The 23,104-nt window shown below is 35.6% G+C and overlaps 1 protein-coding gene across 3 annotated transcripts in view; it reads left to right on the top strand.

Annotated features, from left to right (window-relative positions):
- LOC109110177 (SLIT-ROBO Rho GTPase-activating protein 1-like) overlaps nucleotides 1–23,104 on the top strand; it is a 95,905-nt gene that overhangs the window by 69,730 nt on the left and 3,071 nt on the right. The window contains exons 14-22 of one of the 3 annotated variants that reach the window (XM_042744304.1): nucleotides 1,275–1,335; nucleotides 2,008–2,085; nucleotides 2,405–2,539; nucleotides 7,583–7,688; nucleotides 7,882–8,106; nucleotides 10,603–10,682; nucleotides 16,494–16,674; nucleotides 19,264–19,401; nucleotides 21,692–22,046. In XM_042744304.1, the coding sequence (XP_042600238.1) occupies nucleotides 1,275–1,335; nucleotides 2,008–2,085; nucleotides 2,405–2,539; nucleotides 7,583–7,688; nucleotides 7,882–8,106; nucleotides 10,603–10,682; nucleotides 16,494–16,674; nucleotides 19,264–19,401; nucleotides 21,692–22,046 (1,359 nt within the window). Of the gene's footprint in view, nucleotides 1–1,274; nucleotides 1,336–2,007; nucleotides 2,086–2,404; nucleotides 2,540–7,582; nucleotides 7,689–7,881; nucleotides 8,107–10,602; nucleotides 10,683–16,493; nucleotides 16,675–19,263; nucleotides 19,402–21,688; nucleotides 22,111–23,104 lie in introns of all 3 variants that reach the window. The other 2 variants (XM_042744305.1, XM_042744303.1) reach the window with 2 other exon arrangements.

Genomic DNA, 23,104 nt, shown 5'->3' on the forward strand with positions numbered 1-23,104 from the left:
CTTGTCCTAATTAGCTCATTGCTGCATGTCTTTCTAAGCTTCCAGTAGTTCAACTTCCAGTGACCTTTGCTTAATCCTAAGGAGGTGTGAACCATGTACAGTGGTGTCCTAGTGTCTGAGACTGCACAGATTCTGGGTTTTCTATTTAAAACTGGGTACAAGGAAACTAAGAAAACTTGAATGAATATGAAGTATTTATCAAAAATAATTTTTTAACTTTTCAGTCAAATTGCAATATTATTTGTAAGGAAATATTTTGTACTAAATTATCAATATGCAAAATAGAAGTATTTTCACTAGTGGTCTCAGACTTTTGGACCCCAAAGTATATGTGTCCATATGCTTGACAAGAGTTCATCCTTTTTGGCTTCAGTGACCCTAATGCACACAATTATGATTTATTTCATTTAATGGAGAGAAATAACTTTTTACAATTATTAATAATAATATTAATAAGAATTTTATAGTGTTTTACACATGCCAAAAAGTAACTCATAGAATTAAGATTGTATGAAATATTAAATGTATTAATATTACATTTTAAATACAACAAAGAATATGTGAAAAATAAGGAAATAAGTGGTTAATAAAAAAAAAAAACTAATTATTGGATTATTGTAAAAAAATATATATATAAATTAAAAGTAAAGTTCTGTACAATAAAATGCAGAGATAGTTTTCCAGCATTCATTGTCTTTTCCATCTATGTTTCGATTATGATTTATGAATTTGTATCAGTATTAATAATTAAACATGTTTGCGGCAGTACATTTTGTATTCATCATATTGCTGATCTGGAAATGTAGCGCCTGTGAGGTCTGCCTCTGTTCCTGGCACTCTCACAATGTTCAGACTTGGCACATTCCCTGGGTTAAAAGCAGATAACATTATTTTTAAAAGCTTGTAAGAGCGAGCGCTGCCAAACGCTGAACAAATAGCTCTAACCCCACAAAACAAGCAGCACGGACGCCACGATCACATAGCAGGATTCACTAAAGCATTCCGGTTTTTCCACGGTGGCACTGGCTTCATTTTATGTTCAATAACCATGTTAGCACACAGATCTAAGTTGTCATTTTATTTCCTGTCTTAGACAGGATAAGGCATAGAATATTAGGTGTGCACTTTAAAAAGGGTATAAGGCTCAAGAAGGATTATCTTCTCATCTCCGACATGAATGATACATGGTGTGTGGGATATTTTCAGTTGATTTAGAGCTAGAATGATTGTTTAGCACACATTCTGATTTACTGCCAATGTTTGTCTTGTTTTAAGACTCTGGACAAGCAATACCAAGAGTTGTTGAGAGCTGTATTCGATTCATCAACCTGTATGGTAAGTTATATTTTAATGGCATTCCAACTTAAACCATTCCTTAAAATCAACCCACTATTGTCACCTGAAAAGCCTACAGATGAAGTTAACAGTTATGCTATTGCCTTCAAACTTGTCTAATCATCCAATTGCTATCTGTCCTGAAGTCTGGCTAGGTCATGTTTTTGCACACCTCTTCCGAATCCGTCCCATCCCAGTCTAGGCCATGCACAGACTTGTTTAGATCTATTTGAAGTTGTGTTTTAAATGACGTGCTTTCCTGTCAATGTCAGAGGATGTTCAGTCCAAAAAGTTCTTTATCATATGCCTGTGTAAACTGTTGTAGATCCTGTGTGTCTATTGTAAGCTCTGAAAGTTGTCTGTGTGTGGCTGTCTTACAGAAACTATAGTGAAGTTTTTAATTAATCTTTTCTGACCCTCAGCCAAGCTTTCCATTAAAAGCTAATCCGGACTGACGGATGTTTTTGTAAAAGTTGATTGCACTCTCTCTCCTTCATTCATTATCTTTAATTAGAAAAAGGGCACTTTTCAAAAGCACAGGGCTTAGCTTTTGAGGTTGGGATTTGTCTGTGGTTACTATGGACCGGCCTTTATTTCCAGCAGATTTAAATGGACACTGGAAGGCGTCTAATTTAAGCAGTTATTTCACAGTTTCTCTCTCTCTATTTTTAGGCCTTCAGCATCAAGGAATATTCAGAGTGTCAGGATCTCAAGTTGAAGTCAATGATATCAAGAACTCTTTTGAAAGAGGTAGGTGTGTGTGGTAACAGAGTTCAGGTTTCTGAAATGGCTTCAAAAGCGCTGTCGCTGCTGAATAATGATGAATCTCTTATGCCTTCAATGAGTCATATGAGCCATGAATTCGCATGATTTCAGAACACTTCCTTTCTTGGAAAAACATCTACATGTCTTGACATTTTTATTTTTATTTTTAATAGATCCACATCAGCATTTCTTGAATGCTAAGATAAACCAAAATAGTTTATTCGAAGTTTTCAGTTCTTTGTGTGTACAAATATTTGAAATATAAATATTTTGTTCAGCATATTTGACACATTATGCCTTTTAGGTAATGATCCCCTGACAGATGAAGAGAATAACCACGATATAAACTCTGTTGCGGGAGTTTTGAAACTCTACTTTCGAGGTTTGGAGAACCCGCTGTTTCCAAAGGAAAGATTCAATGATCTCATTTCTTTTGTCAGTAAGTGCATCATTTTTCTTTTTTGTTTCTATTGACCTGCAGCTGTAAATCTGTCATTGATTCTCAGTGTGAATTAACAGTGCTTTGAACTGTTATCGTGCGCTCTCACATAAAGATATCTCAGTCATTTGCCCCCAACAGTGGGACAGATACTTTCACTGTATGACAAGACGTCCAGCGCCTCAGGCTAACCCTAAGAGCCTTACGCACACTCCATTACAGCACAGTGTGTGTTCCACCATGGCATGACACATTAATGCTTCAGCTGGTCCTTCAACTGGCATGAATGCAACTTTGTGTGAGTTTGAAAGAGTTCAGAAAGCGTGCTTTATCATGATCATAGATAATGCTACACTGCACTTAATGAATAAATGCAGTATGACACCATGATGCTCAGTCGTGTCAATGGGATGTTTGTGATCCACAGCTCCAAATAAGGATACGAGTTAAGGGGAAGTGGGGTAAGCTGTGCCACTTTTTAGTACTGACCTGAATAAGATATTTTACATAAAAGATGTTTACATACAGTATAGTCCACAAGAGAAAATAAGAATTGAATTTATAAAAATGACCCTGTTCAAAAGTTTACATCTACTTTATTCTTAATACTGTGTTGTTACCTGAATGATAATTTTTTTTGTTTGTTTAGTGATAGTAGTTCATGCATCCCTTGTTTGTCCTGAACAGTTAAGCTGCCTGCTGTTCTTCTAAAAATTATCTGGTTTTCCAGCATTTTTGTGTATTTGAACCCTCTGCATCACTGATTCGATGATTTTGAGGTCCATCTTTTCACACTGAGGACAGCTGAGGGACTCGTATGCAACTATTACAGAAGGTTCAAACACTCACTAATGCTCCAGAAGGAAAAACCATACATAAAGACCTGGGGGGTGAAAACTTTTGAACAGAATGGAGATGAAATGTACATTTTTCTTAATTAGCCTAAATATTATATTTTGTCATTTAGTACTGCTCTTCAGAGGCTACAGAAGATAGTTACATGTTTCCCAGTAGACAAAATAAGTTAAATTTACCCTGATCTTTAAATTTAAATTCTTAATGGTTTAATCCCATTTGCATTTTTAGACCTGGATAGATTTACTTTGATGTTTCACCCTTCCATGTAGACATGCAAAAAAGTTTTTAGCATAGAAAAATCACTTGTAGCTTTACATGGCAGGCCTTTCTAAATATTTGGCCACATGTCAAGATAATCTAGCCACAAAGTTCGCTAGATGAAGGGTCCGTGAGCTTGCATGTGTGGGTTTTGTTTGTCTGTGCGTGTGGAGGAATGTCGAGGCGTGTGTTCATACATACCCAACCAACATGCGGCCCTGTGTCTGTGACATTCTGTAGAGTGTGACTAATGGGGATTCCCTGCCGTTTACATTTACACACGACTAACCCCTTCCCAGCACACCACACACTCCCTCCAACGCACAGCCTCTCCTGTTCTCTGTCCACGGCAGATCTATATTTAGACTGTCAGAGTTGTGTGTTAACTGCACTGTAGGATATTAGTTTGAGTTGTGTTTCTGCAGACATATGCCTTGTCTGTGGTGAGGCTTGACAGTGTCTTTAAATTGCTTCTCTTGTTCAGGATCCGTGTTGGAAACCCAGTTTCGTGCTGAAGTAAGACGAATAACACAAGTAGCATATTCCCAAAAGCCCAGATCTTTTTTTAATGGTGACATGACTATTTTAAGCTGCTGCTATCAGAGGATGAATCGGGGATCTGTGTGTGCTATGGTAGCTTTGGATGAGAGCAGGTCACATAAGTTTTTAATTCTGTTCTACAGAGGCTGATTTTGCTTTTAATAAGTACTGTGTGTGTCTCTCAGCCAACCCGAGGGATCTGATGGGGTCAAGATCTAGTTGTTAATCTGAAGCTATGTTTGGAATGAGCTAGTAGCATTCTGTGTAGTATGCATTCTATATATTTTTAAAAATAGTATGTGTAACAGTACACAAACATTTAGATAGTTCTATGCAAAAGTAATTGTCAAGTTAATTAAATCAGCAAGTCGCATCCAATTTTTGGCTTTTTAAAAAAAATTTGGTAGAAATGTCTTGGCAGTCAGATCAAATGGTAAAATAAGAAGGAAATCAGAAAGATCACAACTGTTATTATGTCCAGTCATGAAATAGTGATAGTAGAATAATATGCTTCTAAACACAGCCTGAGAGCGCTATACTAAGGAGACCACAAAGATCCGTAACGGAATTCCAGAGAGGACAAGAAGTGAATTACAATGCCTCCAATGAGAAAACCCAGTGAAATCTGTGTACATTCCTGCAGGAGAGCCGCGGGAATACTCACACACATTTCTGGGACGCCAGTCTTCTGGATTAATTTTTAAGCTCCTTTAAAAAGAGTAGTTGAATAGTTTTTAGACTTTACCTCTTTTAATGCTCTTGTAATCAGCTTCATTAGATCCAGGGTGAGGGCTGACACACCAGCCAATTAATTTAAATGAACTCGCTAATTGCCTTGTTTTTTAAATTCACTCTTTGTGGTGGTTAAAACACTGAATCAGAGAGTGTGTGACAGATACACATACCTCTATCTGTATCTGCCATGTCCCTGGTTACAGACCTTTCTGTGCATGTGCTATATACTTGTGTATGACTTCTGGGGCAAACTGAAGCTACAAATCAGTGCTATTTCGGTGTTATTTATACCTTTTTATGTTTATTTTGAATTAGCTTTTACTTTTTTAATGTTTTCAGTTTTCATTTTAATTTTAGTTTAGTATTATTATATTATATTTTTGATTCAGTCTTATTAATTTAGTACTTCATCTTTAAATTACAGGTCCTTCTCAAAAAATTAGCATATTGTGAAAAAGTTCATTATTTTCCATAATGTAATGATAAAAATTAAACTTTCATATATTTTAGATTCATTGCACACCAACTGAAATATTTCAGGTCTTTTATTGTTTTAATACTGACGATTTTGGCATACAGCTCATGAAAACCCAAAATTCCTATCTCAAAAAATTAGCATATTTCATCCGACCAATAAGAGAAAAGTGTTTTTAATACAAAAAAAGTCAACCTTCAAATAATTATGTTCAGTCATGCACTCAATACTTGGTCGGGAATCCTTTTGCAGAAATGACTGCTTCAATGCGGCGTGGCATGGAGGCAATCAGCCTCTGGCACTGCTGAGGTGTTATGGAGGCCCAGGATGCTTCGATAGCGGCCTTAAGCTCATCCAGAGTGTTGGGTCTTGCGTCTCTCAACTTTCTCTTCACAATATCCCACAGATTCTCTATGGGTTCAGGTCAGGAGAGTTGGCAGGCCAATTGAGCACAGTAATACCATGGTCAGTAAACCATTTACCAGTGGTTTTGGCACTGTGAGCAGGTGCCAGGTCGTGCTGAAAAACGAAATCTTCATCTCTATAAAGCTTTTCAGCAGATGGAAGCATGAAGTGCTCCAAAATCTCCTGATAGCTAGCTGCATTGACCCTGCCCTTGATAAAAACACAGTGGACCAACACCAGCAGCTGACATGGCACCCCAGACCATCACTGACTGTCGGTACTTGACACTGGACTTCAGGCATTTTGGCATTTCCTTCTCCCCAGTCTTCCTCCAGACTCTGGCACCTTGATTTCCAAATGACATGCAAAATTTGCTTTCATCCGAAAAAAGTATTTGGACCACTGAGCAACAGTCCAGTGCTGCTTCTCTGTGGGGAATGCGGCACCTGTAGCCCATTTCCGGCACACGCCTGTGCACGGTGGCTCTGGATGTTTCTACTCCAGACTCAGTCCACTGCTTCCGCAGGTCCCCCAAGGTCTGGAATCGGTCCTTCTCCACAATCTTCCTCAGGGTCCGGTCACCTCTTCTCGTTGTGCAGCGTTTTTTTGCCACACTTTTTCCTTCCCACAGACTTCCTACTGAGGTGCCTTGATACAGCACTCTGGGAACAGCCTATTCGTTCAGAAATTTCTTACTGTGGGGGGGGGGGGGGGGGTCTTACCCTCTCGCTTGAGGGTGTCAATGATGGCCTTCCTGGGTTAAACTCTTACCCATGATTGCGGTTTTGAGTAATGAACCAGGCTGGGAGTTGTTAACAAGCCTCAGGAATCTTTTGCAGGTGTTTAGAGTTAATTAGTTGATTCAGATGAAAAGCATAATAGCACGTTTAGAGAACCTTTTCATGATATGCTAATTTTTTGAGATAGGAATTTTGGGTTTTCATGAGCTGTATGCCAAAATCATCAGTTTTAAAACAATAAAAGACCTGAAATATTTCAGTTGGTGTGCAATGAATCTAAAATATATGAAAGTTGAATTTTTATTTGTAATTGAATAATTTAAACATTAATTTTAAAATATAATAATCTTTTTATAAACACTCAAATAAATATTATATTATATTATATTTTTGATTCAGTCTTATTAATTTAGTACTTCATCTTTAACTTAGGTTCCGAGGAAAGTTTTTTTTTAAGTTGATGTTTACCATCTAATGCATACATACATGTGTGCGTGTGTGTATGTATATAATTTAAAAAAAAAAATATATATTTTTTTTTTTTAATATTTGAATAGATTTAGTTAACAACAACACTGCAACAAGTTCAAAAAGAAGTGAACTTGTTTTCCAGTAAGACTTGGCTATTGGAAATGTTTGTTTCCAAAATGACAGGGTTGGAACAGAATTTAACTTTGTGCATTTGAACAGTGTTCCAAAGTTTTTTGTTTTGTTTTGTTTCCAACATTTAATGAGCTCAGCGTTGTAACTCTATGAACAGAGCTGCAGTGATGTGGTTATCAGTGAATTAACGAATCTAGATGAAAGAATGCAACAATAAACTTAAATCTCAGAATAATCATTTCTGAATGTCATGGCAAATACATTTTCAGGACTCCTACACTTTCTCTACATGAATGTGAATGTCAGTATTGACATGTCATGTTAAACCAAATAAGGCTAAATAAATCCTTAGGCTGTGAGTGGGAGACTTGCAGAATCCTGTAAGATATCTACTAATTACTATATTTTTTACTTTTTCTCCTTTTGTAGGAATAGACAATCTGTATGAGAGATCACTGTATATACGAAAGATCCTTCTGACTGTACCCAGATCAGTGCTTGTGGTCATGCGATATCTGTTCGCCTTCCTCAATCAGTAAGTCTGAATGTCTCACAAACACACAGCAAGCTTTAAAAATGCATGAAGTGACATCTGAAATGCTGAAGATATAATACACTGCTTGACTGAGAGTTACATAATCACTTCTCGTTCAATATCTTTAAGAAATTCTGAGACCAGACTTGCTGGTTGTCAGGTGTCCTAATAGCTTGCTTGTTTTTCCTTGCAGCCTGTCCCAGTACAGCGATGAAAATATGATGGACCCCTATAACCTGGCCATCTGCTTTGGCCCCACCCTCATGCCCACTCCAGAAACTCAGGACCAGGTCTCCTGCCAGGCCCATGTCAATGAGGTCATCAAAACCATCCTCATCCACCACGAGACCATCTTTCCTGATGCGAAGGAGCTTGACGGCCCCATGTACGAGAAGTGTATGGCAGGCGGAGACTATTGGTGAGTGCTGGGATGAGATGGTGATGTTGTTTTTAATTATTTAGCGATAACTGTCTGGGCAGCTGCATGTAGGTGGGTGATTAGAATCAAGACGGTGTTTGAGCTTGTTAAAGTTTTAGACTTTATTGTATTTTTGAGGATTAGTAGTGGTATCCGGACATCCATGGCGTGACTTGAGTGAAGTAAAAGAAATTATTAGTCAGCACTATTGTGAGTCACTAATTTTGTTATAACGGTTTAAGGGTGTGACCTCTTTGTTTTGAAGATCAGGTCTAGTTGGTCCAGAAGAGGAGCATAAATCCTTATAAAAGATTTGAAAGAAAAGTAATACAGGTCAAAAATGCATAATTTATAGGGAAAGTCATCCAAAAATGAAAATTTTGTCATTATTTACTCACTATGCAGCGACATTTTATTATTTTTTTACTGTTATCTTATTTATTCTTCTTTTGAAAGTCGCTTTTTAATATTTTCAGTTTTCATTTTAGTTCTAAGTTTTAGTAATTTTGTATTGTGCTTTGTTTTTTTTATTAATTTTTGTTTTATATTTCTATTTGCCTTTAATTTTATTTCAGTTAGTTTTGGTAATTTTAGTGCTTCAACTTGAACTTAAAAAAAAAATACATTTTGATTTGGCAAACATTTTTCCATGTAATATTTATATACAACTTTTATGTTAGTTCAACTTTGTCACTTTCCAAAAATGCAATGGTTTTGGTTTTAACAACACTGTCACTCTCATATCATTCCAAACCTTTATGACTTTCTGTGCACCACAAAAAAATATATATATATTTTGAAAAATGTGTCAGTGGGTTTTTTTTTTCACACATTGAAAGTCAATGGTGAAAACCATTGTTTTTTTGGACCCCACTGACTTTCACTGAATAGACGGTGTTCCTCCAAAAAAAAAAAAAAAATCCACATTATCCCTTCAAAGAAACTCAGTGTACTAATTGTGATAGCTATTTTCTTCCAAACTATAAATTAGCTGAAATTTGTGTAATAAAACTGGCCTTGTATTTCTCATTCTTTCTCTGTGAGGATATACCGGGTTCAAGGCCAAAGGTTTGTTTTTAAAACGCACTGAATATCACAGGTATGTGTGTCTGGATCTAAAGAACGACGGTCCCAGCTGCATCTGAGCCGTGTTTGGATTCGGTGTGGGTAATTATGTGAAAAGATGAGGTGCCGATAGTGAGCTCTTTAGTGAATGTGGAAAATTTTTTAGAGGCCGAAAGGGTTCTGAGATCTTCAACTAGGTGAGACAGATTGAAACCATCTTGATAATTGCCACCATTAAGGTAAGGAAAGATCGGCAGCCAAACCAATGCTCATTCCTCCCTGAAATTCACGTAGATGAGAAGAGGAAAGAGACATTTTCCGCCAGCTCCACAGCTGTGTGTATGTGTTGGCTAGTGATTTTGTTGTCTTGAAAAGAGCAGCCCAACTCCCACAAGTCTCCCACAAAACACCTGCCACTGCAAGCATCTGTACTTGAGCATTTCAGATATTACATCCACCCTTCTTAAACTTGCCGAAGCCGGTTCTCATATTTTCCCCTTTGGTAGTGTGGCATGCGGGAGTGGCAGTGCTCTGTTTAAAATGGCTTTACTGTGTGTCAGAGGTAATCTGTGAAGGATGTGAAGGGCATTAGTGCCGGTCTCAGTAACCACGCTGTGCCACTGACAGAATCCCAATCACCCTGCCCGACTCCTCCTGAATACTAATGACAGCCTCTGTACTTTTTGCTTGATGCTGAGTTTTACACTGGCTGTGATTTAACCCTTTGTATGCAGTTACTTGTGTAGGGAATGCATACATACACTACCATTCAAAAGTTGGGTGTCATTAAGAAGTCTTTTAAGCTCACCAAGGTGGCTTTTTTTAAAAATGTAAAAATACAGTAAAATTGTGAAATGTTATTACAATTTAAGACAACTATTTAGTATTTTGATATATTTTAAAATGTCATTTATTCCTGTGATCAAAATGGAATTTTCAGCATCATTACTCCAGTCTTCAGTGTCACATGATCCTTTAGAAATCATTTTACTATGCTGATTTGCTGCTCGGGAAACATTTATTATTGTCAAAGTTTTTTTGTGGAAACCATGATACATTTTTTCAGGATTCTTTTATGACTTGAAACCAAAAGAAATAGAAATCTTTTGTAACATTATAAATGTCTTTACTGTAACTTTTGATCAATTTAATTGGTCCTTGTTGAATAAAAGTGTTGATTTCTTAAAAAAAGAAATCTTATTGACCCCAAAATGGTAGTGTATTTGCATCTTAGGATAATAAATGCTAATAAATGTTAAACCAATCAAAGCTATTTTAATCATCTACAAAACTTATTTTAGAACAAAAGGTTTTAAGTTCATGTGCCTATTAAATATTTGTTTTACAGATGCTGTAAATGCCACAATCTGTTATATTTTTTAAAAATAAGTAAAATAATATTCTTGATTTATTTTCTCTTATCTTTTGCAGTGAGAGTCCATACAGTGAACATGGAGCTCTTGAGGAAGTTGATCAGGATGGAGGAGCAGAGACCCACACCAGTGAGGATGGTATGTTTATTTAATTTACCACACCCTGTTGTATGTACACTATGGCGTCCCATGCCAGTGAAGGTAGGTTATTCATCATGGTCATGGGAACAAGGTTAGGTCATAATTTCCTGTCCGGTCATTCTTCCCATGAGCCTCTGGATTGATTTGATCTCTTATAGCGTTTTCTGACACGGCAAGTCAAGGGTTAATTCCTGCTTTCCCTGACCTGGGTAATCACTTTCCACAGCTCTAAATGAAGTGATCGTTAAAGAGTGGAGAACTTTGTCCAACTCTTTGCTCCTTCTTTTTGTTTTCTAATCCTTTGGGAAGGGAGACACATCCGTAAACAAAGCAAGAGGTTTTGAATCAAGTCTGGTAAATGCCTGTGAAAATGCATGTGGTTTTATCATGGAAAAACTTCTCTAGAAGTTCTCAAAGCTCATTGTCACAAACAAACTAAAACCAGATGCTTGGCCCATTGATGAGACATGAACCAATTCCCATGTGTAATCTGAGAAATAAACTGCAAGTGTCAGACTGAAAACTCAGCTCAATCAGTTGGATTGTTTTTTGTCTTCTGTGCAATCTTTCAATAGAACCGAAAGGAAAATGTTGCTGCTGACCTGTATGTTACCCCACTGAAAATAGACACATTTCCTGTCTCTCTCCGTCTGTACCTGAACAATGCCTGTTTTCTTAAGCTTTATTTTATAAGAGAAGTTGGAAGTCTGCTTTTTCCATATCTAAGATTTCTCAGACAGACAAAAGCCAAGTTTATTCTATTGTTTAATAGAGAGCGTCTGTGCAGGAAGTCAGATAAATAGTAAGACTGAATCAGAAATACCAAAAACACAGCTTTATTAGAAGATGGTTGCTTTGAAGTTTACCTTTGTGTTTGGGTCATAAAAACAACTGGGAATAGACACTCCCTGTAATTGCTCAAATGGGATTTAATAGTTTGGCTAAGGCAAGCATATTGTTGTTCATTCTTAAGGTTAGAGATTTAAACAAACCCTTAACCCTGTGTATCAAGGCTCATAATTTGTCTCTCACTGTTTGTGCTATGAACATGAAAGATGCCTCAAATCATGCTGTTTGTTGAGAAGCACTTAAAAGATTTGGGATAAAACTGACAAAAATAGACTTACATTGCAGTTACATAAGCAAAAGTTTGATGACATTTTGTGAGGAATGAGCGATTTTAAGCTCAGCTTGCACAAAAGTAACTTTAAAACCAAACAGCTTTTTGTTGGTTTTGAACCGTTTTGTTTTGCATTGGTTAGCACTCACATTTTCTTTAGAAAGTTTAACATTTTTAGTATAACCTCTGTGTCACTGTGTCAACTGAGACTTGTGTCCAACTCTGACATCATGCCGCCATCATTCATCCAATCTCTCCTTCTCTAAACACTGCTGAAGAGACCGATCTCGTATTCACTAGAGTATAAACAGAACCCAAAACCTCTGGTGTTCAATTCATTTAGGATCAGATTCATTGAAGGATATTGCGCACAAGCGTGTCATTTGTTCATAAATCACTATGAATGACATCCAGACATGTGCATCTGCATGCTGAAGATTTATTTTGACTGTTCCCATCTTACTGTCGGTTTAAATTCATGAATCTGTAACATTTAACTGAGAAACCTGATACTTCACGTATGTGAGGGTTTCCATTAACAACAACAAAAGACGTATAACAACAACATCATCAATAATAACAACTCTTAAAAAATTAAAAAAACTCTCACCCACCTACCATTTTTCTCCAAACAAATTCTCTCCGTATGAATGTATTAAGGAGGTTTTTCCCAGCAGAGGAATTATTATTATCTTTCTTTACACTGCGACCGTAGCTTGTTTCTTATATCAGTTATGGGTAACCTGTGTGTTTTGTCTTGTTTCATAATAAGGATTTTGGAATGTATTCTATTTCTAAATCTTCTCTCAAAAAAAATCAGTGTTTCTGGACGTTTATCTGCATTAATGAACAATCCTGAGGAGCCAGTGGCTGCACTGTTAACTCAAAGCATAATTCTATCAGCCTGCTCAAACCTGGGACCAGTGCAGCATCTGTCCTCAGTCACTACATCTGAAGGGGGATCGTTTTTGGGTTCGTCTGGAAAACCACTTTGCCAAGTGATGGGACCCCTGCTATGCCTTTAGAGCCATTTATTCATTCAAGTGAACTGGAATAAGCAGACGGAATGCTCTCTTGGGAGGAAAAAGACAAATCTCAGCATCTGTGGGAAACTGATGTACAATAAGAATATTGTTTGGTTTGGAAATGTTGGTTTCTGTGATATATCTAGCTAAAAGTTGACATGAATAATATCTTAATTTCTTAAAAAATCTGTACATGTATACAAGAATAATTGTATAGATAAACATATTATAGATTTATAACTGCCATTTAAAAGTTTGGGGCCAGTAAGATTTTTTTTTCCATGCATTAAATTGATCAAAAATAACAGTAAAGACACTTCCTAATTCTACAAAACATCACCAAAAAAAATAAAAAAAAAAAAAACTGTTTCCACAAAAAATAGAAAGCAGCAATGATAATAAAAAATGATAATAAAAAAAAAATAAAAAATGAACTGTTTTTCAACAATGTGAAAATACATCTTTGCCATCACAGATCTTGAGCATGTCATATTAGCATAATAGAATAATTTCTGAAGGGTCATGTGACACTCAAGACATTAGTAATGGCTGCTAAAAATACATCTTTGCCATCACAGAAATAAATTACATTTTAAAATAAGTTCATATAGAACACACGTTTTAAATTTTATAAATATTTCATAATAATATGCAGCATTGGTGAGGATAAGGGACTTCAATTATAAACTTTAAAAAAAAATCTATTAAATAAAATTTAATATTAACAAATAACTTACATTATTGCTTTTCAAGTAAATTTATCCTTTTTCAGTTTTTAAAATACCAGTTTTTCTTGAATATTTGGGTTCTCTATAAAATAAACCATGTTGTATAATTAAAATGGGTATTGAATTCTAACTCATGTTAAGTTTAATTAGGATGTTTCTGTTTACAGCAAAGCTTTGGTGAAATGCCATCCTTTGAGTAGAGCCCCTTTAAACTGTTAAAAACATGTGGTCTTTGTTACTTTCTTAACGTGTCCCTGATGATGTTGCAAGAAGCTCATTTTCTCTTCTTAATGACAGAACCCCTGCAGTCTGCAAGCATGTCTCTATTAAAAACATTAAAAAACAGGAAATGCAGCTTACAAAGTGGGGTGAAAGAAATAAGACACATATTCACAATATGCATTTAAAGGGGTGCTTGAGGGGAAGTTACTGCTAGAACAGTGTAGGTTTAGCCAGAAAACCTAGCATGGGTTGTTAGCTCTCCTCTGGGGCAGCAAGAAGTCCATATGTTACAATGTGCCATCAACTAAAGAACAACACTTGTTTAATGTCTGAATAAAAATAGTGCCATAACAAAAGTTACAACCTCTTTAATACAGACTACCGAATTAGTTAAACGTGTATCGCTGAGTGCCTTTGTGTAATTTAGTAAGCTAGGTTTTGGACAGTAAACAAATGATTTAGTCAGGTTTTATTCTGGACATTTTTGTTTCTTAAGCTGAAATCAAACATAATCTAGGTAACTTCTTCTCAACTGTTACTTTGCCTCCCGCCGTGTTCTTTGCAGCACTGATACATGAACAGGCTTTCGTAAGGACACTGAATGAATGACAGCGTCTGTCAGGCAGAGATGGAGGAGAGACAGGGACGTGTGGACAGTAATGGCCATATTGATCTCTACCCCATCCTGTTTATTAACAAGATGCCTGGTCTCAGAGCAGCCCTATTAATTCTGACAGTCAACTCACGCCCATCATGTCTCATTGACTCGTTGTGATTTCCAGACTGGAGAGAATGAAAAAGCATTTCCTCTTTGAGCTTTTTATATTGCTTTTACTGTAGATGGATTGTGCATTCTCTTTTGTCTGATCTATGGGATGTTTTCCCCCATTTCTCCGTATTTAACAGTGGTAAAGCTGTGCCTCTCTCTAGAGGTTTTTTGAAGTTTAGCAAGTATTTCTACTATTCACATATTAAAAATATCAAATTAAATTGCTAAAAAAAAGATTCTTATAAGAATATGAAAGAAATAAGACACATATTCACAATATGCATTTAAAGGGGTCATATTATGTTGCTAAAAAGAACATTATTTTGTGTATTTGGTGTAATGAAATGTGTTTATGCAGTTTAAGGTTCATTATTTTCCACATACTGTACATTATTGTTTCTCCTCTATGCCCCGCCTTTCTGAAACAAGTCGTTTTTTTACAAAACTCATTGATCTGAAAAGCAAGGTGTGCTCTGATTGGCCAGCTATCCAGTGCGTTGTGACTGGCTGAATGCCTCAAGCGTGTGATGCAAATGTTATGCCTCTTACTATATTGTGATGTGTGTCCCGGTCATGAACACCGGCGAGACAAGACAAAAACAAAAAAACTCATTACAAACGAGGCATTTGTTGCATCCAGTGGGGACATAATTACTGATTATCGCGCTGCGTAAACATAAAACCATGTCTGCATTTTTGATCGGAGAAATGACAAACAACAAGCGCTACTCTACACTGCTCAAAACTTGCGTTTGAATCATCAGTGGCAAATTCTTTACATATGTATACGTACTTGCAGACTGTGAGTCAGAACAGCCGGCATTGTAGTCTTCTCTCCCAGGATCAGGAAACAGTCCTCATCCTCCATAAAATGTGCTGCACACATTTGAATATTTGGGTTTTAAATACAGCTTAACCACTGATTTCTAGTTGTGTCCTCTTTTGGAAGGCCAAAAAAAGTATTTTCGCTTTCACAACAAAACAGCGTCTCCACAACATGACTCTGGCAGCAAATTCCATAATTTGTATCTGTTAAAGTATTAAAGTATCTGTGTATCTGAATATCAATGTGAAAAAACCATTGTACAAAAATATGGTATTAATTCCATTATCACTGTTTATATCCATTCATAAAATGCACAATATCACTCCTAGATGCTGATTGGTCATTTTGCTTAAAATATTTTTATCACTTTTATTCAAAATAATTATATTAAGTAATTGAATTAAATGAGAATAAATATTTAAATAATAATGATTAAATATATTTTATTTAAATATTGAAATGTCATTTAAATATTAAAACATTTATATAAATAAAATAAATATATATTTTTTAATTTCTCATAATTTAGCATGGTGTCTTGTACCTTATTACTCAGCATCATAGTATTACCACCAATATTGTAAGAGGTGTTGCACTCATTTGGCACGCGTTGAGATGTTGGTAATGTTCACATTTCCCGATAGTCCTGAGGATGAGAACAGCACGTTCTGCCAGAATTGCAGCTACTTTGCATGCATTGAAGCCGGTTGGCTCTCTAATGAGTCCTTATGTAAAGGGGGTCACGACAGCAAAGGCATGTACACGGGCTACTCAGAGACCCTGTAGCATTGATGCATTGAAATGATCTCATTCACATGTGAATGAACGGTCAGATGCAGTTGAGGCATGTGCACTGTATGGATTCATTTGACTTGGTACTGTAAAAAGCACCAACTGGTGCTCAGTTAACTCCATATTCTTTCCCTCTAGGCGTTTCATATAGCATATGTCAGAAGTGCAGAAATGGGTGATTCCACTCATGCGGAAGAGCTAATTGATCACACTGAAGTTATGATTGGATATTTATTTTCCAATGGAAATCTGCTGCGGCTGATGCCACTGACATCTATTTTTGCTCTCCTTATCCACTGAATTAAAGATGCCCTTTTTTTCTGCAGAGGGGGAGCCCATTGAAGCCATTGCAAAATTTGATTATGTGGGTCGTTCTGCACGGGAACTGTCCTTTAAGAAGGGTGCGTCTCTTCTGCTGTATCAGAGAGCGTCAGATGACTGGTGGGAGGGCAGACACAACGGCATAGACGGACTAGTGCCTCACCAGTACATCGTTGTACAGGATATGTGAGTATCTCTACTGTTCTACAGTGATGCAACAATATAAATAATAGTGCTTCAACAGAGTTCGATGTTATTAACCTTTATTTAACCAGGCAAATAAATAAATACACACAATTATTGGGCTTAATTGATTTACTGTACCTGTGTTTGAGTATTAGTCTAGTTCAGTATTATATAATTGTAATTTACAATAATTCGAATTCCGATTCTAAATTTATTTGCAGTGAAAAGCTTTGTACTCTCTGTACATAGAGTAAAATACATCATATTTAACAGATTAGAAAAAATCTGCAAGATTATGTAAATCAGAAATACAATTTGTTGTTTTACAACACAATATATAATATCTAATTAAAAATTAAGATATAATATGTATAAAATAGAAAATATAAGAGGTAGGTGATAGCAAGAGTATTTAATAATGTAGTGTGTATATATATATATATATATATATATATATATATATATATATATATATATATAAAATATAAAAAATGTAACTAATTGTACAGATTTTTATGATTAATTGTAATTAATCACATAAATTATATATATATATATATATATATATATAAAGCAATCACGTTACAAATGTGTAATCATTAGACTCACAATATATGATCGTCAAATTAGTGTAGAATCATCCTAAAATATTTTAAATAATATGTAATATTTATATTAACAATATTAAATAACATTTAAAAAAAAAATTTCATTGGCACTGGGGTAGTGAATTTATTGTTAATTATATTTTTTATTCATCAAACAGTTCATATTTATGGCCAAAATTATTATTTATTTTAATATTGTTTAGGTCTTTAACCCTAATATGTATAGTGTAGTATTATTTCTGCTTTTCGCATTGCATTCTGGGATTGCCTTCTCCTCAATAAATGAACAAGCTGTTTCCAAAATTAAGAAATTTGTGACCATTAATAAAATATGTTCTATATTACAATCTGGATGTACTCTATCTGTCATGTGAATACTGTGTATTTGCAAATACAGCTTTTTGCATATTTTGTAGCAAGGAATTAAATGCCTACTTACTTGGAAGAGTACCTGTGAAGCCTTAAAATTTTGTTTAGGTAGGTAGCTAGTTAGATTTGGAACAAAACCGAGGCACATCTGAGTTTAGTTGCAGCACTCTGTGGTGGACCATCTCCCCCGGTAAATCCCTTTATCGTCATGACAACTTGTTCCGCCTGGGCAACCATTGGCGCCTAGTTGAACAGATTATGGCTCATAAAGGGGGCAAATCTAATGGATCGGGCACAGTACTGAGTGACGCCAGCAACAGAGCCCATACCAACCCACTGTGTGTGTGTGTATCAATAATTCAAGTCGTGACCCTCTGTTGATGTCTGTTCTTGGCTCGTGGCACTGAGAGAATTTACAGCCTGGTGTAGAGAGGCCCTAGACCAGCAGCGTCAGCCCCTCAGTCCAATAATAGAGCCAGAGAGCGAAAAACACACACACGCTCATACGCACAGGATATCCTCTATGGCACACATGCAATGGAGAGAATTCAACTCACAGCTGATAGAAATGTCTGTTTGGTGCTAGAAAACAGGCACATGTGACCTAATGTTCTGTCCAATAGGCTGCATCAGCAGCTGTGATTTTACACAGGATTTGTGGAGCTTTATATGCTCTACAAGTCTCTTTCACAAGCCTCGTGTCAGTGCTTTAACACACCACTCTACACGAGCATCACGTACTGCCTGACCTTCACATGAAAGCATTGAAGAAGGGCAATATTACAAGGTTGCAAGTTAGTCAGGAAGTATACATTGTAACCAGTTGAAGCAAATTTCTGTTATCATGTTTGAGCCTTCAACAGGAAAACAGTCTTTGCGATTGATTGCTTTAAACATTGCTGAAACGTTGCTGGTGCTTTTTGCACCACCCAGGAAAGGTTAGTGACAAACAAGGTGGAAATTAAAAATGAGAGATGTTTTTATAGTCATTATGATACAGTATATATTCACAAAATGTTTAATAATAATAATAATGAAGATAATTTTTTTATAGTCATATTGATATAATATTTTTAACAAATTGTACAGAAAACCTGTAGGTTTTTTTATATATAGTTTTTTAATATTAGTTTTTTTTTATGTGGTCATATTGATATATAATCACAACATCTTTTACTAAATTGTGCAGTCCTTTAAACAAAGCAGTATTTTTTACAATAATAATAATAAATTATTATTATTATTAATATTATTATTGTAAATTGTCATAGTGACATAATTATAACATAATTATAACATTTTTGTTCAACTGTGCTATCCTACAAGCAAGCACAGCAAACCTTTAGCTTCTTTTTTAATCACAATTTTTATCTGATATATATATTATACCCAAGTCATGCAGGCCTACATTCAATGTATTGGGGAATATTAAATTAGAAGGAAGAGCTTAGTGATACGAATCAATGAGTGGCCAACTTCAATTTTGGAATGTGTTTTGGTGACACTTGGAGCTCTTCTTCTTGTCTGTCGTGAAACAGTTTGTGATTTGACATTAAACTAAGCCTAATGCATGTAAATAGGTTATTATAACTGCTTGTTTTCTGTTTTCCAGGGATGACACGTTCTCTGACACTCTGAGCCAGAAGGCAGACAGCGAGGCCAGCAGTGGACATGGAGGAGAGGAGAAATGCTCCAGCAGAGACATCGGATCTCCGACAGACAGCAGATTACCTGATTCCTACATCAGCAGGTGAGTGAACAAAACATCCCAGAATTCCCCTCGCTTCAAGCACTGCAAGACATTCAGTTAAAGTAACAAGCAATTAAATGACAAACAAATACCCTACAAGTAACGAGAACAAAGAAAGAAATACCCAGAGGTCCCAGTTTGGGTTTTCTTCTTGAAGTTTATTACATCTAGTCTTTTTTTCTTCATTGTGTTGATTTGCCTCATATTCATTTGCTCTCTCCCCCGTTTGTTTTTTCTATCCCACTGTGTCATGCAGCTCTGTTTCCTGCCTCTTAAATCTTTCAGTGCATTTGTCTTTATTTAGGCGTTCTCCTCCTTCCCTAAGTGCGTTTATCAAACATACTTTCTCGCGGTTGAGGATAGCCTCCTCTGCAACTGTAAACCCAGTGACACAATGGCAATCAAATTATAAAGTGGTGATCTCCAAAGACAAATATTCTCCTAGATATGTCAGCACTATTCCTAACAGAGGAGGCGAGCGCTCAAACACAAACTCAGTATTTGTTTACCCTGAGTTTGCCAGAATATCTGATAAGCATTGTGTTGGTGTACTGCTGTGTGATAGCAGACCTACTGTATATGCAGACTGAGTGTTAAATGCTGCTCAGTATGTATTTGAATGATTTGTAGTCGTTCTAAAGAAGCTTTAGACTGTATGGCTTTCCATAAGAATCACCAGTTCACCATGTTTTCATGATTTGACTCTCATTTCATGTTTGTCTTGCATCATGCAGCAGTGCACCATTGAGTTGCTTTATGTTTTAATGTAGTGCAGGTCGCCCCCTGCTGGACTAATAGTGCTACTGATACTTCAGATAAAATAACACGTTCATTCATTTCTGTTTACTTTGATCATTATCAGCAGCACAGTTATGTAATTTATGAACTCACAATTTAGCATGACATTACTGATTGCCATCCATCATGGACTGTCAAAATGATTATGCAAGAATTAAAAGAGCTCATTAAGTACAAGTTAAGAGGCATCTCATGGTTAAACAGTTATGATAGAAATACTCCACCTTACTAATTGATAATTTATAGGTGTTTCTTCAAACATACTTACTGGATAGTTACAGACTAGTTGTCTTAATTCTTCCTAAACTGTCATGAGCAGCTGTCATGTCCAGTAGTAGCCTAATTATAATATCCTATCACTATTTTGGATTAGCTTTTATTTTATTTTATATTTTCATTTTTAATTGTATTTTAATTTTTAGTAATTGTATATGCTTTTCTTATTTTATTGGCTTTTTAAATATTTATATTTAGCTTTAATTTATTTTTCTGTAATTTATTTATTTTTTCAACATTTCAAATTTTTATGTATTTAAGTTTACCTAATATTTACATTTTAATTTTACTAACTTTTGTCTTTTTTTTTTTCTTTTTTTTTGTGTGTGTGTGTGTGGTGTGTGTGTACAGATGTGTGTGTGTGTGTGTGTGTGTGTGTGTGTGTGTGTATGTACAGTATGTGTGGGGGGGAGTGTTAGTTTATATATAGTTTTAATTAACAATAACAATGAGCTTTTTTCAATTATCATTTTTTAATATATAGTTTTAATTAACAATAACAACATTGCTTTCCACCATCTTCCATTTATTTTGTTTTTAAATGTTTTGGAAGTTACTTAAGTCATTCTAGGGCTTATTTTTATTTCTAAACTATTGTATGATCTAAAAAACCACTATTAAATAATATTTTCACACATATTTTCCCTATATATTCACATAATTTGTCAAAAGTATTGCCTGATCGAAAATGACATATTACATTTTCAAGTCATGTTTTGATTTTTGCTCTTCATTGACACTGTTGTGTTCTATATAAACACATATACTAACTTAAATAAGATAATAATAAAAATGTTAGAGGCAAAACTGTTCATATTGATATTTTGCCTTTAAAAACTCCCTTTGGTTCCTATATTTTAATCCTGACATGAGGCATCTCTCAGAGGAAGCTCTTTGAATTAATACTCTGATATGCACAGTAATAATACTTCATTATGACTCCTGCTAAGCGGTTTCCTGTCAGGCCTCTTGTCATGAATATGCAGAGTAGGTCTTGCCACAGATACTCTTGAGATGACGCTGATTCTAATTAAGCATAAATGCTGAAGGTTAGCACACTTGATCCAAACAAATCACGCAATTAACGACAAAAAACATCACCAAAAAACATTCACCAATAAATGTGAAGCTAACAGTATTCGCAATGGTCTTCAAAGTTATTTAAATAGAATCATTGCACACTTTTTCATGTCACATTTCCTGCTTTATTTAGCAGGCACAGGAAGAGAAGTGACCCCCCGACCCGCAGGCCTCCAGCTCGCCCCACCGATGCCCACTGCTTGGTCCACCCCTCCCAGAGCCATCACGGCAGTCACGGCAACCCAGATTTGGGATCCCCAGTGATGGGCCACTACAGTCCACGGGACCTGCTGAGAGGAAGAGGACACATGCCCATGGATAGTCCCGAGAGACGCAGACGGACCGGCCACGGCAGCCTGACCAACATCAGCCGACACGAGTCCGTGAAAAAGATGGAGAGCCCTCCCATCCGTAGGTCCACGTCTTCAGGCCAGTACACAAGCTTCTCCGAGCCTCACAGCAAGAGTCTGGATCCAGAGAGCATCGCACAGGTCAGCGGGAGGCGAGCGACGACGCCCCTCACACCATGCGCTGCAGGCCCAGCCCTGTAACATAGTCAGTTACTGCCTCCTGTTACTAATTACACACTGAGTCTCATTTATGAAACACGAGCAATGAAAATATGTAAATCACTCAAAATTCAGTTCAAATCTGCCGTAAGCCAGTGATTTTCACCCTTTAGGACTCCAAGCCGCCCAACTGGCCAAGACAGTATCTAAAAGCTGACCATTTAGGCTTGTTTTCAAACTTTAGGTACAGAAATAATTGTAGCGCAGTTAATTTTGGGATTGTTTCATAAACTGAATGATCTTCAGGGTTCTCATTCTTTTTAACAATTGACTTTACATGAAAATATATTTTTATAATATTTTTACAAATATTTTGACTGCCAAAGACTAAGTATAAATAATAGAAATAATTCTACCTTGTAAAATAACTGCAAAAAAAATTATATTATAGAAATATCCATGACATTATAATATTTGACTATTATTATTTTTATTATTATTTTAGGTCTAGACTTTGTCTAGGCCCAAGACCCTTGGTTCTTACATAAAAATGTCAGTTTTTGAAAATAATTTTTACCCATTTTTGCTTATTTTAAAGCCTGTTTTGTCTTATTTTAAATATTTTTTAAACAGTTATGTTTGTGAGGCCTCCCTAGTGAATTTACATGACTTTGTCAAATTATATATAATTAAAAAAATGTGTATATATAAAAAAAAAAAAGTATATATATATATATATATATATTTAATTTATATAATATATATATATATATATATATTTAATTTATATATATATTTAATTATATATATATATATAATTATTTTTTTAAATCAATTAAAATAATTTCCTTGTAAAACCTGGTTATTAAAATTTTTTTTTTTAAGTTGTCAAAATTAAAATAAGAATTTGTCTTATTTTAATAAAAAAATATTTTTAACTCTTGAAAATTTGATGAGGAAGTGAGAATGACTTACAAACAGTTCACAAATTCATTCGGCTTGTGTTTCATGAATAAGGCCTATTTTCATAATTCAAATAT

The sequence above is a fragment of the Cyprinus carpio genome, chromosome B18, assembly GCF_018340385.1.
Source record: "Cyprinus carpio isolate SPL01 chromosome B18, ASM1834038v1, whole genome shotgun sequence".
In the NCBI taxonomy this organism is placed as follows: domain Eukaryota; kingdom Metazoa; phylum Chordata; class Actinopteri; order Cypriniformes; family Cyprinidae; genus Cyprinus; species Cyprinus carpio.